Source organism: Diachasma alloeum, unplaced genomic scaffold (assembly GCF_001412515.2).
Source record: "Diachasma alloeum isolate Michigan unplaced genomic scaffold, Dall2.0 Dall_scaffold_00186, whole genome shotgun sequence".
Classification (NCBI taxonomy): domain Eukaryota; kingdom Metazoa; phylum Arthropoda; class Insecta; order Hymenoptera; family Braconidae; genus Diachasma; species Diachasma alloeum.
In genome coordinates this window covers 479276-496964 of record NW_021680352.1, presented here as the reverse complement: position 1 = coordinate 496964, position 17689 = coordinate 479276, and the positions used below count along the sequence as shown (strand labels likewise).

Genomic DNA, 17689 nt, shown 5'->3' with positions numbered 1-17689 from the left:
GGGGGGGGGGGGGGGGGGGGTGGATGTTTAATCATCTAAGTCGCGCTAATTCTTCCGTAATTATTCAAATATGGATGGAGTTCGATATCTTATCAACATTAAAGGGAAGTTCATCAGGATAATTTCATTACTCGAATTGAAGGTTTGAATAATTGACGGAATAAAATTCCGGAGATTGCCGCGGTAAATGTCGAGAGGATAATTGTCCGAGAATATGGAATTTTTGAAGAACTTCGTAATTACGGTAATGGGGCGGGGGATTCCGAGAGGCTAATGACTTTAACAATTTTATTTTTTAGAAATCCTTTTCAACTTTGAAATTCAACGTCGGGGCTTTTATTGAAGGCCTAAATTGATCATTGAAAGTGGAAAAATATGTATTTTCTTCTGTATTTTGAGGAAAATTCCTGATTTTTTTTAATCCGAAGAGTAAATTTTTTTTATTTTTGTGATTGAACATTTTATTAAATTAGTTTTTTTTTCAATTAATTAGGGATTTCTTGGCTGAAAAAAATATTTGGCAATTTTAGTTTTTTAAAGTATTTTTCAACAATTGAAATTCAACTTTAGAGCATTTATTGAAGCTCCATTTTATTATTTAAACTGTAAAAATATTTTTTCCCTTTATTTTGAAGAAAATCCCAGAAATTTCCTTTCAAAAAAAATTCAAAGATTGGAATTTTTCTTTTTTATAAAAAAAAAAAATTAAACCTGAAAAATGATTTATAAAACATCACGAAAATGAATAAATAAGAATAAAATCAATGAAATATCTCGATTTTCAGCTGAGAAAAAAAATTCAATTTTTCAGTGACAATTTAATAGAAAAATTTGATGTTTGCGCGTAGAAAACATTAAAAGATACATGAATATCCTCATCTCGCCCCGTGGTATTACCCGCCACATCCATTACCCTCTCCAGTAATTTAACGGTGGTATTATTCCAAAAGAAAACGTCCGGGGAAACTCCAACGTCACTTCCCCCACTTTTACGATGCAACTTTCATGCCCCAGGGTAGGAGAATAACATTGGCAAACGGTCTCACGTATGCATTGCGGAGAGGTAATTAACTGTTCAGGGATGATGCTACACTTTTTGATTGCCTCGTCTTTGAAAGAGTCACAAATGTCCGAATGTTGGAGTCATTGCTGTTCGGGGGAATGGGATGTTGAGGCAGCAGAGCGGAAATTGCCGGTGACGGGGTGGAGAATGTTATTCTCGTAACACAACATTTTTTTTATGACTTATGATGTTTACGGATGCTGGTGGAGGCGGATAGGTCGATTTCCTTTCGGAAAGACTAATTTGGGAAGTTGAGAGTTCGCGAGACACATTTTTCAGTCATCAAAAGTTGTCCGAAGTTGTTGAACTAATTTAATAGACGAGAATGAGTCAAATTTTAGTTGTAGAATATCTAAATGTCAGTGAAAACCAAAACCAGAAACTCTTTAATCCCACAAAATATCTGAGTTATTTTTTTATTAATTATGAGACACTTTTGACGATCAAAATTTGCGAATTTCGTGAATTGAAATATAATTAAGAAATTTTTCCCTAATTTTTTACGATAATTTTCAATTTTTCTGTTTTGTTTTTCTAATAGCCTTGTCAGATTTTTATTTAGCTTACAAGGGTCAGATTAAGGGTCACAAGGGTCAAAAGAAGGGCTTGTATCTCTGTTTATACAATAAAAATCCAAATCGACTTCTGGTGATGCAAATTTGATACTCAAAATTAAGAAACCAAAATCAAGGGTCGCAAGGGTCACGAGGATCAGAACAAGGGTCATGAGGGCCAGAACAAGGGTCATGGGGATCATATGTAGGCCATATAAGGGTTGACGAGTTAATCTATAAGATAAACAATTGAAAAGAACGACGAATTCGAGCAATAAAAATTTGCCAGCTTTTGATAAAAATCCAAACATCACTTCTTCATCGTCGGTAACAAGCTTTCTACAGATCAGGTCAATGCCGACAGCGCCCCCAACACTCGGCCATTTACCCTCGACGGAGTGAGCTTTTCCAAAAACTTCCACTCTCGGAACCAGAGGTTGGTAAGACAGGTGTCCTCCACCATCTCCAGCCCACCAACAACTTCCTTTTTATTATATAGCCGAAGAGAGCCACCCCCGATTGTCCCATCAATCAATCCCCACTGGAATCAATTCGTCAGGGACCATCTTTTTTTTCAATCGAAGCCCTTACATAAGCATCAGCGATGCAGAATCAGAATACTCGCTGCTCGTTTGAAGGTGTATCGAACCAGAAAACTAGCACACCACCAAATCAGTCCCGCTTGATGGACTTGCCGGAAAATAACCTACTCCCAATCCAAAATGAATTGATCTGGTCATACCTGACGCAATCGATTCCCCAATTCCTCATATTATGAAGTTCCGAAGCTCGTGAACTCCCCGAAATTCTCCTAGGTACAATCACATATTCACCTGCATTTTCCGGAATTTTTATCGTTCGCTACGCAAGAATCCTCGACTATTGATTATTGTCCGTCGGTTGGGTCCAATTCTCACGTGTCCAACATGTCAGCAAATTGATAATTTATCAAAGGAATGAACCTAGTCCTCAATCATTCTTCAACTATAAATAACGAAGAAGGAAAACAGAAGTGGCAAAACAATTTTTCGAAACTAGCCAAGGACTCGGGACATTCAACAGCAGAAACATCTGCGAGTGTCTCATCACTCCAGCGAAACCAATCGACAAATTGCATTTCCCCAGTCCCGGAAATCAGATAAATATCCTGAAATCACACCGTGGGGAGTCGTAACGGAATTATCCTAGGTACAATTACATATCCCGATAGATTTTCCGGAATTTGCCACTCCTTACGCAAGAATTCTCAACTGTTGGTCATTGTTGTCCGTTACAAAATTGATCATGTTCCAAAGAAATGACCGCACTACTTGGTCAACTACCAATAACAAATAACAAAAAAGGAAAACAGAAATGGCAAAACGATTTTTCGAAACTAGTCAAGGACCTGGGACTTAGAACATTCAGAGCAGCGAAACCATCTGCGTATCTCTCATCATTAGATAGAAAGCAAGCGGAACCAATCGACAAATTAGATTTCCCCAGCCACGGGATTACACTAGGCACAATTACAAATTGAGATACATTTTCCGGATTTTTACCACTTCGTATGAAGGAATCCTGGACAATCGATGAATGCTGTTCGTCTAGGTTCGATTCTAACATGTCCAACATATCACCAAATTGATAATTTATCAAAGGAATGAACCTAGTCCTTAATCATTTACCAACTATAAATAACGAAGAAGGAAAACAGAAGTAGCAAAACAATTTTTCGAAACTAGCCAAGAACTCAGGACATTCAACAACAGAAACATCTGAGAGCGTCTCATCCCTCCAGCAAAACCAATCGACAAATTGCATTTCCCCAGCCCCGGAAATCAGATAAATATCCTAAAATCATACCATGGGGAGTCGTTAACGGAATTATCCGAGGTACAATTACATATCCCGATAGATTTTCCGGAATATACCACTCCTTATGTAAGAATTCTCGACTGTTGGTCACTGCCGTCCGTTACAAAATTGATCATCTTCCAAAGTAATGACGCCAGTAGTTCGTAACCCACCAATAATAAATAACAAAACATGACAACAGAAATAGCAAAACGATTTTTCGAAACTAATCAAGGCCCTAGGCTAGGACTTAGAGCATTAGGAACAGCAGAAACATCTGCGTGTGTCTCATAATGTCCCCAAAAGCAAGCGTAACAAACCGACAAATGACATTTCCCCCAGCCCGGGAAATCTGATGAATATCACCCAGCACGTGACTAACAACTATCAACAAAACCATCGTCATTCGTCAAAACCACCAAATAGCCGTCGACAAGATTTATTTTTAGAAAATGAGAGCGTACATGACTTTTAAATCGAGGACGCTACCACGAGCAACAAGCACGGCGCACGTTCGGCCTATCGATTCTGGGCATCTCTTCAGAATCTACGGTGTAGCGGGCGTTTTCATTCATTATTCCCCCCCCCCCTTTTACCGCCCAGGTGTTTGAAGTCAAACACCTGGTAGTAAGTGGAATTGTCAGCCCAAGGGCAGGAGTGCTGAGGTATGTTGGTGATGGACAAACAGTCATAATTAAGTTGGTGGAGGAATTCCGATGATTCCTTATAGGTCACTGGATCAACAACGTATGATGGCATCAATACACTCTGGGTGGGGCAGATTTGCAGGGATGCATTCGCTCTTCGAATGCAGGAGGTCATGGTTTCGAGTGCAGAAGATCATGGTTTCTTGCAGAAATGATCTTCACTTCAGAAACCATTACTTTTCGAAATTCTGGTGTTCATGATGGATTGGACATCCGACCTTTCCATTCCTGGCCAATAATTATGGAGATTCGATAAAACCGGAAGGTCATATCTCCATTCATGTCTGCAAACGAAGCTTTCTCCTTTTACGAAGATCCATCTAAGGAATTGGTTGTGACGAAAGATTGTTTGCAAGGAGATACGACCTTTTGGTCTCACGATTATACGCCGCAATTTCCTCTCCGCGGGAGCAAATCTATTTGCTGAAGCGCTCCCATTGTGACAAAACTTCACAACTGCTTATAAAAGCTTTTTGTCCTGGACAAATTTTTCCGCTGCAACCGCAGTTTTTCGCATGATCTTCTACACTTTCGAAAGCATTATCTTCGAAAATCCTGATGCTCATGATGGAATGGACATCCGACCTTTCCATTCCTGGTCAATGATTATGGAGATTCGATAAAACCGGAAGGTCGTATCTCCCGTCGTCTGCAAACGAAGCTTTCTCCTTTAAAGAAGATCCATCTAAGGAATTGGTTGTGACGAAAGATTGTTTGCAGGGAGATACGACCTTTTGGTCTCACGATTGTACGCCGCAATTTCCTCTCGGCGGGAGCAAATCTATTTACTGGAGCGTTCCCATTGTGGCAAAACTCCACAACTGCTTATGAAAGCTTTTTGTCTAGGACAAATTTTTCCACTACGACAAGCGCACTTTTCCGACAAATAGCTTGTGCTATCTGTATGAAACGTGAAGAACTTCCCTCTGAGTATGAAAATCAATGCACGCGGCAATTCATTATTGCTCTCTGACCACTGGAATAATTGAATTCGCTTCAATAGTAAAGTTCACCGCAAAGTTTTCGAGCTTTGTTGTCCGAGAATCGATGGGTTTTTAATTTTGAATATCAATACGCTGACGTAATAATGCACATGTGATTCTGACAGAGTTAACATAGCTACTGGATACAATGTAGGTCAGAGGATATACCTCCGACAGACATGTACTCCACTGGTGATAACCTTTGACACGCTTGCCGTGATATCGGTGGTGTGAGGGTAGCTGGAACTCTGTGGAACGGTACGTGAGGGAATATTGCATCTTCACAGGTAAGTGATCCCGGGATTGTGTCTGCTCATCGGATTATGGTGCAAAAACTTATGTTCCCATTTTTTTCAAAATAAGATGAAGGGTCAATGTTTTATAGGGTCAAACGGGAGAGACGGGTGGAGTGATGACTTCGCATGTCTCTCACATCTTCGTGTGATCACTTCCTTCGTCTCTTCCGTTTGACCTTCAAGAGTGTTGACCCTTCAATTTTAATTTTTCAACTGTTAGAAAACATTTGAAAATTCGGATGAAGATTCAAGAAGTCAATTCTTCATGGGAGATTCCTAATAAAAACTGAGAACTCAGGTAACTGCTTCTATCTCTATTACTCAAGAAAATGAAGAAGGGTCAAACGTTCTTAAGGGTATAATGGGAGAGACGTGTGGAGTGATCACTTCGCTTGCCTCTCACGTTTGACCCTCTTGTCCGCTCCACCCGTCTCTCCCATTTGACCCTTAAGAAGATTTGATTCTTCTTATGACTCCATTCGTCTCTCCCGTTTGACCTGCAAGATTGTTCTTTTGATTTGCGTTTTTAAACTATCAGAAAACATTTCAAAAAACGTCTTCTTGACCCCTTGACCCATCCGCCTCTCTCTCCCATTTGACCCTTAACATTGCTTTAGTCTTCCGATCACTTCATTCATCTCTTTCGTTTAACCCTCGACTGTTGACCCTCAAACATCCGCATGAACGGCCAAAAACCATGTTTCCTTCATCTGACAACTTGAGTTCTAATAGACATCAATCTTCACGCGGAAACCCTCCCTTCGAAAAACCGGAGCTTCCCTAAGCAAAAATAAACCCTTTCCCTCCCTAAAATCACTTGTTTACTAAACAAAACGACCGCCTTGAGCACCTCCCGTCCCCTCCTAAACCCAACAAAAGGAAAACAAGCTTACGTCTGATTCCCCAATCCATCATCGTGCTCAGTAATCACAGTCCCTCCTAATGAGTTATGTTAGCGGTCAAAGCTCACAGCACTTAATACCTCCAACTCAGGCTTATTTCCTCATAACTCAAGGTACGTAGGAAGATAACTCCATTAATTCCGTGTAAATGTCACAGTCCATCAATTCACAAGATCACTAAGGCCTAAAGTCTTTGGTAGATTAAAGATCCCTCAGTTGGTCCACATTGGTTTCTCGATATATTGGTCATATTTATAATGTAAATAAAAAACATCAGGTCCACTTGTTTCTACTGTTGATAGGCTGTTCCAGGCCACTATTTGCCGATTCTTTTAGAATGTTGCTAGGTCCATCTGAACATTGTAAATACGTTGATGCAAGAGACTTTTGGTGAATTAGTAAGTCGGGTCAATAATTAATCTCTCTAAATATCAAATTTCATTCTCTTCGATGAGGAAAATCGTTGTACGCTGTGTTACGTATCCAATCACAATGAACTATCTCACATTATCGGATTGGGTAAGCTGATCAGTTGTGCAATTAGCCAGGGTTCAGCCTTCAATCCTGATGCGTAGGCATGTTGATGATTAATTCTTGTCAAATCATCGTCATCAGGCTGTCTCATTCAGGTCAATGTGGTCCCAGAGTTTCACGAAGACTTGGCGATGTGAATTTTCCTACTGATGAAGACATCACGATCCGGTGGGAAATGATGGTTTATGGCACTTGGCAATGGTGAAGTGATTTTATACTACCTCGAGTGGACACAGACGAATGACTACGGTTGGAGCACCGAGAGGCAACTGAAGCTTGGGTAAAGCACGAAGGCAGCGTGACCCCCAACCCTGTGCTATACCGTTGGGCTCCCTCGACCTGCCTCGGCCAATCCTATCTCACCTAGTCCAATCTGTCTCACTCGTACGTTTACACACCCACACCGGCGGCGGTGGCGGCGGGGGGGGCATTTCTTCAAGGACTACACCGCAGATTCCCTTTTAACTTTTTTTTTGTTTTTCTCCTTCTCTTTGTTCGGATTCAAGCCCTCATTTAGGGGTTTTTTTGGGGCTCTTCGTTATACGGACACTTGGGAGACAAGTCAAACGAAAAGATTTTCATTTTGTCAGGAGGTTTTTGCCCCTTCCTTGGGATGAAGAGGCTTTTTTGTGAGGGAGACTTGTATAGGGAATAGCTGAATGTTTTTTGTAGGTGAATGTTAGTAGATTACGGAGGAGATAACGATGTTTTGTTGATCATTTTTTTAGATGTACTTTTTTTTTAGCTTGAGATGATTTTTTTAGATTGACTGATGGAAAAGGTGAGTGGAGTGACGACTTTGACTGAGGGAGAATGGAATGAGAATGACATATGACTCGCATCAGTCGCATTACTTTTTGAAACAAGAAAAATAATAAACAATTAATGCATAAAAGGGAATAAACACCCCTGGCACCAGTATTTATTATATTTTGTAAGAGTGTACGATAATTTCCTCCCTTGATTTACTCAATTTGCAAATAAAGAAGAGATGATGCTTGAGAGGTCAGTGCTCTCCATCCCACGTAAATAAATTACTCAGAATTAATTCTCATATCTCTCCTTGACACACTCCAGTGTCTGCCAGCGATACGTTCGAGTAAGCAAGGATATTATGTAAATACCCGACGAGGGGAAGGAAGTTTGTTTTAATTTAAAAAAACACGTCCGGTCGAAGCTGGACAGCCGAGGTGGGACAATGGAATCCGCAGATTGCATTACGTGAATCGTATCAGAATTTTCCAGAATCTTCGGTGTCAACTTCGGACGAATCACCGAGGATCGTCGTAATGCGGATCAATACTCTTGAAAGAGAAGCTGAACGATAAAGGGATTATGAGTAGGGGATCTTCGCATGTCTGATGAGAACACGATTCATCACGAAGAATATAATCCCCCGATTAACTTCAATCCACTTGGAGATAATTGGAGGAATATAAACATAAATGACCATTAGAAAAAGGGGGAAACAGGGATTTTTCCTGAGGTGTCACGAATCGCCAATTAAAAAAGCTTTACGTATGAAAATAGCCGACAAGATGTTTCTATAAACCACGTCATAAGGGCATTAGCGCACCCTCGCCCAGTGAAAATGTTGTGTTTCAAATTCAAGAAAGCCTCGGGGGACACACTAATTGGATCGTACAGACTAAAAAATTTACAAGCGGTAACGTATGTTGGTGGCACAGAAACGGAATATATTTTCAAGAGCTTAGGGGAAAAAAAACGTCTGACGTTGTCCCCGGAGTAACATCTGGAGCCTCTCAGCTGATTATTTACAGAAGAAATCGATTTTTGTGTGAGGTAGCGCGAAGAAATTCGGAGGTGAAAATGGGGGTGGAAAGTAGGGGCTTGGAGACGTCTCAGTTTGAGAACCCGTGATGAATGAGATCTAGGTCTTAAAATAAGACGTTTCTATCTGAAAGAAATAGTCTGAAATGACAGTTATTTTTAACTGGGGGGCTTCGCCCCCTGCTCGCCAACCCTGGCTCAGCCCCCCCGCTCACTTCGCTCCCTGTCAATCGCGAAAATTCTCTCACCCTTCAAATTCTGCTTTATGACAGCTATTTTTGAGCGGGGGACTTCGCTCGCCAGCCCTGGGGGGCTTAGCCCCCTCGCTCACTTCGCTCTCTCCCAATCGTAAAAATTCTCCGACTCTTCGAATTCTTTTTCATAACAGCTACTTTTAAATAGGGGGCTTCGCCCTTTACTCGCGTCGCTCGCCAACCCTGAGGGCTCAGCCCCCCGCTCGCTTCGCTCTCTGTCAATCGCGAAAATTCTCTCATTCTTCAAATTCTGCTTTATGACAGCTATTTTTGAGTGGGGGACTTCGCTCGCCAGCCCTGGGGGGCTTAGCCCCCTCGCTCACTTCGCTCTCTCCCAATCGTAAAAATTCTCCGACTCTTCGAATTCTTTTTCATAACAGCTGCTTTTAAATAGGGGGCTTCGCCCTTTGCTCGCGTCGCTCGCCAACCCTGGGGGCTCAGCCCCCCCACTCGCTTCGATTCTCTCACTCTTCAAATTCTGCTTTATGACAGCTGTTTTTAACTAGGGGGCTTCGCCCTTTGCTCGCTTCGCTCGCCAACCCCGGGGGGCTTGCCCCCCTGCTCGCTTCGCTCTCTCCCAATCGCGAAAATTCTTCCACCCTTCAAATTCTGCTTCATGACAACTGTTTTTAACTGTACACTTCGCTCGCCAACCCCGGGGGGGCTTAGCCCCCCCCCCCCGCTCACTTCGCTCGCACCTAGAATACCTAGAATGCATGTCTTAATGTCTCCATTTCCGACACTAGTCTTTTTACTGTATATGGTAAAAACTAGTGTCTTCAAAACGTCTTAATTCAAGTCATTTATAATTTTCCCTCGATTCTTATTAATAAAAACAAACCGCAGGATAATCGAATCACATCCGCATGAAATACTTGAATAATACCCCTGAAATAGTGAAATCCATCTATAAATAATCAGCGGGGGAGTTCAATTGGTTGTCGGAAGCATATCGAGTAACAAAAATAACAGTCTTTGGCGCCGACTCCCGATTACCTTATCTCGTGGTAATATTAGAATATTATAGTCTTCGGTTGTTAAAATTTTCCCTCTGTAACCGGAGGGAAACAAACACGTGAAAATGTTATTTCTCATTTTGAATTCAGAGCGCACGATCTTTTGCCTGCATCAAACTCAAATGTTATTTCACTTCCACATTGCGAACACACGTAGAATAATTCAAAGTATACACGGTTGGAGAAGTGTAAAGTTGGAGGGAAACTGGGGGTTCAATGAATTGAGTAATCAAATTAGGGGAATAGTTTGTGGAAGTTACAGATGGTGGGTAAATATCAACGAATTCTAAGGGAATGCGAAAGTTTGGAACTGGAAATGTCACTGAGCAGAAGTCTTTCGTGAACCTCGTGACCCCATGATTTCGGAGGGTAGATTCTTATGTACGGAATATATTTCAACGAGAGAATAAAATTGTTGTAAATTTCGAAATTTCAATATTAATTTTTTCATTCATTCTAGTGATTTCTATTTTACCCTGATTAGCTTAAGGGCTTTTTCACTCTTGTGACCCTTCAGACTCGTGTGATTTTATGATTTAAAGTGAAAAGTTCTTGGCGGAAGAATTATTTTTTCAGATTGTCTATATTATGAAAATTCAAATCCACTTCTGAGGTTAAAAATTTGGTATTCGAAGGGTCGCAAGGGTTAGAATACGGTTCACGAGGGTCAAAATAAGGGTCATAAGGGTCAACATAAGGGTCGCGACGATCATGAGGGTTGAAATAAGGGTCAAGAAGGTCAAAATAAGGGTCATGGGGTTCACATGAGGGTCACATGGGAGTTGGCGAGCGTATCGAACCTCCTAGTATATAAATATTATTGAATTCTGCGTGAATTCGCTATTCTGCTACTAAAAATGTAAAAACTAATTTCTCAATAAAAAAAAAAAAAAATTTTTTATCAATTTGAGACGGGCAGAAATAAATTTAAAAATAAAAAAAATTATGTTCTCCAGTCACGCTTTTATTTTTTATTCACCCTGATTAGCTGAGAGACTTCCTGAATCTTGTGGCCTATTCTATAATTTCTCCCTCGACTCAAGGAATTTCTTCTCAGTATTGAGGACTGAAGGATCCGATCTACAGTCATTCACTCAAGTGCCATGACAATCTCCATTTATATCAACCCATAAATAATTTGAATTCTCGTAAACTCACCGCGTGTTGAGGGATGGTTCATCAGTATCGCCAGCGGGCATTCGTCGTCATCGAGGATGTATTCTTGATGAGCATTGCCGCTGGTGGCTTCACCATTGACCTGAGAAAACGAAAAACATCGATTAAAGATACTCAAGTGTCTTTTACAGTTGGGTACAGACCACACTATAGATTCAACAATTTTCAATCATCAAATTTCAATTAATAATAATTCTGTGCAAATTTTTATTAAAATGACAATTTGCACAAAATTATGATTTTTTTAAACATTCGTTGTTTATAAATTTATTGAAGATCCCTGCGTTGCTCTTGGGGGATTGTAGGAGTGTCTCTTACCGACCTCCAGGGAACTAGTCGGAAAACGAAGATAAGTTCTGGTCGATAGGGCCTGCCTTACCGACTCGCCCCCAACGCAAATCAAACAACAATAAACCCGACGTGTTGAAACAATAGCTATTGATCAAGTGGCAAAGCCCCCCACTAACATTAAATCACTGAACTTCTCTCACCACCCTTAATGACAATAATAATTACAATTAAATTACGTGAGAGAGACCTGACACATGTCGATTGACTCCATCAGCACGTGCTGCTTACCAAAATGTCCTCCAACAAATGCCCGAAAAAATGTGTCATTGAAATGTAAACGAATTGTTCTGTAACTCAACACCACGAAAACTTGTTCCCAAACCCAGAGATCGTGTTACAAACGAATCCAATATGTCCATTCACATCTCAGAGGGACAGATATACAAACACAAAAAGAATAACGAGATCATTCTAACTCGAGTAATCGGAGTGACGTTTTTTTTAGCGATGGTAATGTGAAATTAATTCAGGATGTTGCACGTTATTTAAAAATGGAGGAGAGGAGATTGTTATTTTTTGAAAATTGAGAAAATAAATTGGCTTTTGGTTTCACCTAATTTTAAAAATCCCCACAACTTCATTTTTTCCTAAAGATTATAAAAACAATTTTAAAAATTTGACATTGATATCATCAAAAAATCTTTTCAGTGATTTTTTCTAATTATCGAGACCTATTCAACAACTCGTCACATATTATTTGATAAAATTAGCTTTCTGATGATTATAGAATAGCATTAATCAAAAATAAGAATAAAAAATAATGAAACTATTATTTTTCGAAAATGAATGAATCGTCCAGGAAATTACGTAATGGTCCTCTAAAAGGAATAAAAAAATTTGGCATTGATAAAATCGAGAAAATGAAGATCCATTCGACAATTTGTCACATGTTATTTAATGAAATTATCATCGTGACGATGACAATGCAGCATTAATTCAAAAAAATGTCTACATTATTTTAAAATATTCGTGAGAAGTGCTCACCTGCACCAGACAATACTGCTGTGGATCAACCTTGTCAAGCCCGTATTTAGACAGCATCTCTCTGACTACCTGAGCCGCCGAGTCTCTGACACTCAACAAAAGGGTCTTGTAAGGCACATCTTTGCAGAGGGCTTCGCCATAAATTTTTAATGTTCCCCCAGTATCGGGACCACCGTCTTTACTACGGAATTGCTGTAGTTTTTTCTCGAGTTTCTGCTGTCTACGGCGACGCATCACAGCTTCCGGATTTGAAATACTTCGGGTGAAACTCGTTTCAGGTAATTCTGGAAGGTAAATAGACTGATTTTTCTTCTGGGTCAAGAGTGAAAGAGAGAGAGAGAAAGAGAGAGAGAGAGAGAGAGAGAGAGAGAGAGGGGTGATTTAGTGGATTTTGAGGGCAGGTAAAAATTTTTGGTTCGAAATTTTCCAGGGGCTTGGGGTTTCCAAAATGGAATTAGAGCTTCCTGATGGCTTTCGATTAAAGAAGTATCGATTTACGTAGGTGGGAGCTTGGCAACGCCAACTCGCTAATCGATAGAAACTGTTTATATTAGGGGGAAGGATTGTGGATGGTTGAATTGTTTCAGAAGACATGATAATAGTCAAGTTTCCTTTGATTCCTCAAGTTTGAAAATGTGGGTTAATATTTTTTTTGCTTCTCCTTTTTTTCAGGGAGGAATTCCTGTCTGGGAATTAAATCACGTGCAGACGGAATTTTTTGTTGTGATTTGATCCCCTGGAGTTTGAAAGGATGAGAGTAGATGTTAATATCCAGACAGGAATTTCTGTTTAAACATGAGTCTATGATCAGACAAGAATTCCTGCTTAAATGTTAATGCTAATTTAATTAATTCCTGCTAGCCATTTTAATTGATGCCAGGTGATAGTAGCTGTTAATATTTGGACAGGCATTCCTGTCTAAATATTAATAACAACAATCATTTATTCAAATTAAAAGAGGATCGAATCGCCGAACAGGAATTCCTGTTCAAACATGCATTTATGGCCAGGCAGGAATCCCTGTCCGGATATTAACAGTTATATCATCTATTCAAATAAAAAACGGCTCGAATCACAGACAGGAATTCCTGCCTGTGCATGAAGTTACGCCTAGACAGGCACTCCTGTCTACGATGTGGTCCTCTTTCAATTTCAAGTCACAGTTAATATCCAGACAGGAATTCCTGTTCAAGAATCTGGCGACAATTGCTGCCAGAAAATCACAAACAGGAATTCCTGGAATCGAAACAGAATTAAATCTCCGACAGGAATTCCCGCCTAGGGGTGAGTTCACTTCCAGACAGGAATTCCTGTCTGATATTTGATTCCCTTTCGATTTCAACAGATGATTGTTACTGTTAATATCCAGACAGGAATTCCTGTTCACATTTATGACATAACAAATTATTGATATGACATAAACCAGACCTGATATGCATCTCGGTATGCAACAACTCAACAAATGCATCTTTTACTCACCAGTATAAAGTTTTTCGGCAACACCGTTCTGATCCACTGGCACCGTGCTCTCATCCTGTTCAGCACTCTTCAGGCGGCTCAACTTCTCCTGCTTCTTCATTTGCTTTTTCTCTCGCTTACTCAATTTTCGCCTGAAACTCGTGCCCTCACCGAAACCCACCCCCTGAGCATTAGTTTTATCGTCAATTCGACGGAGAAGAAATCGCCCCTCACGATCGTCAATGTGCCAATTGAGCTGAACGAGCAGTGGCTTCTCCTCAAGCCCCAGCTTTCTCTCCTCTGGAAGCCAAAGGAAGTGATCGATCATTCACATGTCTCAATCGAATTGATTTCTCCTCTGGGAATATAACTTACCTCCATTCTCATGGATCTCGTAAAGTGCATATTCGGGAACGGATAGCATGCGCATATCAGGACGGAATTTTTCGATAAGGGTTTCGATCACAGCCTGACTCGTTGCGTCTGAGGCCACACGAATACATTTTGTTGCTACTTTCTGACCGCTATCTTGGAAGTAGAATCTCATGACTCCATGGAATTCCAAGTCCTGGAGATATTGAATATATTGGTGAAATCATTCCTAATGGTTTTGAGTTTTTTTCGGGAATTGATCGCTTTTAGATTTGACTGGATGCATCAGCAATTGATTATGTCCCGACAGAAATTTCTGTCTGAACCGAAATGTCTGCCTTGACATAAATTCACGCCAGAATAAATTTTAAAATTATTGTCTACGCGTGAGTCAATGTCTGGACAGGAATTTCTGTTTAGAATTGTACAAACAGGAATTCCTGTCTGCGTATGAGTTCCTGTCTAGGCAGGAATTCCTGTCTGGTAATGAAATTAAGCCTGAGTAGAAATTTCTGCCTGCACATGAATTCACAGAGAGAATATTCCTGTCTGTATATGAATTTCTGCCTGAACAGGAATTCCTGTCTAGACATAAATTTCTTTGTGGGCATAAAGTCAGGCTTAGGCATAAATTTTGGACATAAATTCCTGTCTGAACAGGAATTTCTGTCTGGACATTAATTCTGGTTCAGGCATAAACTTGGGATATAAATTTATGTTGAAACCTGAATAAATAAATTCCTGACTGCATTCATACCCAGACATAAATTCCTGTCTAGCCACAAATCCATATCTAGACGTTTCCTAGAAATTGGGACACATATTCATCCATAAATATAATTCTCATCTCATCGACTCACTTCGTTCGGTTCCGACAGCTCGAAGAGATCCAGACGATTGGCGTTCCATTGTTGAATAACCCCACGAAGTGCCTCGCGTTCAGCCTTTTTGTTAGCAGCTTCCGCAGCCATTCTGCACGAATAAGAAAATAAGTGATTCCATTAAACCGGAAACCATGAATTTCGGAGAATTGGAATGAATTCACAATGAAGCGCGTCAAGTAAAATACAGCGGTAAAAACATTGGGGGGTCGTAGAAAATCACTGAGAAATGGGGGACTGTTGAAGTGGATGGAATTTGTGGGAGGAGAGGTAAAAACACTCGAACCGAGGAGGCAGGTCATTTGTTGGGGCTAGAGGGCTCCCCCCCCATTCAGTCCTTACCCAACATTCCAGCTACATTTTGACACTCGGGGTGGGAATCGAGTACAATACTCCCTTGGAGAGGCAATTATTCACTTGACATCTCGAGTCCTCTCTTTTTCATTTGAGAGGAGGGAAAAATCGGGTTGGAAAATTCGAAAAAATTTAAATATTTGGAAAATATCTCGAACGTATGGAAAAAGGCGGTTTTCATGAGTACAATCGTCTTGCGGCGAATTTTCATGAAGCTCGCCCAGCAAACAAAAGAGAATTGAATACCATTCTATGATATTGGGCATATGGGCATAATGGAAGGGCAATAATCAGAAAAAATTATTTATTGTGAAATACTTGTTTCAACGAAATAAAGGCTTGAAAAATGTCAAAATAGTTTAAATACTTCGTAAATTTTTTTTCGCGGCTGTCAATTTGCGATTAAAATTCACTTGATGATATTTATGAAGGGCAACGGCCACTCTTTCATAAACTCTCCATCAAGAATAGACACAAACAGCGAAAATAATGGCGTTAGCATATCAATGGGTCTTACCCCTTTCGAAAAAAAAAAAAATAAAGCACCGGATCTACCAAAAAGTCATTCCCACCGGGTGCACTCTCATCCCCACACAAACCCCCCCATTGTCAGCTTGCATACGTGCACAATCCCCATTAGCACACAATATGAGATACTGGGGCCACACCCGACCCAATATTTGTACGATTGGCTCTGCCCCATAATCACGGATTACGCGGGATAGTGAGTTAATAGAGGCTATTAAGAAAAATTATTCCATGTCGTCGAGAATTGGATGCACGTAAAAATGAAATGCTCCATCGAGAATATCGTGAGTCAAAATTTTATTCAAATTTTTTTGTTTTTTAATTTTAATTTTTTGTACTGAGGAAAAATGACTTTAAAATGCCCGACAAAAAATTATTCATCATTGATAATTTCTTACATGAACGCTAGCTTTGACGAGAGCAAACAATTAATCCATCAAATTCTCTCTACAATTAGTCAAGTTATGTATGTACTACTTTAACGCTTCACCCATGAGATTCGGAAAATTTGATCTTAAGTTTTTCGTTTTGATGGAGCGGTCGAATGCACCAGCCTCAGGGATGCTTTTGAGAATTCATCTGTATGTCGTCCGGATGTATCGTCCATACCAATAGCTGTGATACCCCCGGCGACAACTAAATAACTCAGTCGTGAGTAACACGGGAATGTCGGTTACATCCTGTCGGCGTGTAGACACGTATTTTACATGCTTACACCACCGGAATTGTAAATAATAATTAATAGTACGTCGTTGCGCATCATGTTGTTATTGGGTACGTGAAAATATGTCGATAGGACATCTGTGATCAAATTTTTTGGGGGACTAGACCTGTGCGCGCGCTCATCTGTTCGTTGGGAAAATGAAGAAATTCAATTCAATAAATTAAACTCTTAAATCATAAAACATGTCACTGACATTTTCTAAAAAAATTTCGTCAATTCAACAAAACATAACTTGTTAAAAAAAAATTATAACCATAAAATTGGCTCGGAAAAAATAATCACCTGGAATTGTTAAATATAAATCAAGCCTGTGGGATAGTTCCCGCAATTAAAATTATATTTCGTAACGCAAGTGCATTGTTTATGGATCGGTTAATCGTCCAAAAACATAGCATCCGGTTGAAGTGTGTCTCAAGTCCTGACGTGTGCATTAGCACAAGCGGACACCTGTTGCTTCCGTGCCTCTTGAAAGAATCACATCCGGATCATTAAATGATGCATGACTGGGGATTTGGGGGTTGTAACGACTAAAATTTATGTCTTCAGTCGATACAAAATGGAGAAGAGAACACTTTAAAATTATTAAAGTAATCATTAATTACATATTTCAATTGAAGGCCCGAGTTGTAGACCCGAGTTTGTAGCAAAGATATCAGACAAGATATGAATGTTTTTTTGAGCTCAAACGAAAGAGCGGGTCGAGAAATGGCGTGCTAGGACCTCTAAAGATGGTGTTGAACCAGGGGAGACTCCTAGAACCCACTGGAAAATGTTGTCACAATTGCGCTTTTCAATTGAAAACAGACATCATCTTTAGAGAGATTTGTCATCTTTAAAGACTTCTGCACGCCATTTCTCGACCCGCTCTTTCATTTGAGCTCAAAAAAACATTCATATCTTGTCTGACATCGCTGCTACAAACTCG

General features: G+C 40.1%; 1 protein-coding gene across 7 annotated transcripts in view; it reads right to left on the bottom strand.

The window, feature by feature from the left end:
• Positions 1–17689, bottom strand: part of LOC107048295 (afadin) — a 60699-nt gene that overhangs the window by 24124 nt on the left and 18886 nt on the right. For 6 of the 7 annotated variants that reach the window (XM_015271403.1, XM_015271404.1, XM_015271408.1 and 3 more), the window contains exons 2-6: positions 15138–15249; positions 14281–14473; positions 13927–14205; positions 12448–12731; positions 11095–11194 (exon numbers count right to left, since the gene is read on the bottom strand). In XM_015271403.1, coding sequence (XP_015126889.1) covers positions 11095–11194; positions 12448–12731; positions 13927–14205; positions 14281–14473; positions 15138–15248 — 967 coding nt within the window. In that variant the 5' untranslated portion in view covers position 15249. Of the gene's footprint in view, positions 1–6332; positions 7118–11094; positions 11195–12447; positions 12732–13926; positions 14206–14280; positions 14474–15137; positions 15250–17689 lie in introns of those variants that run through there. The other variant, XM_015271407.1, reaches the window with a different exon arrangement.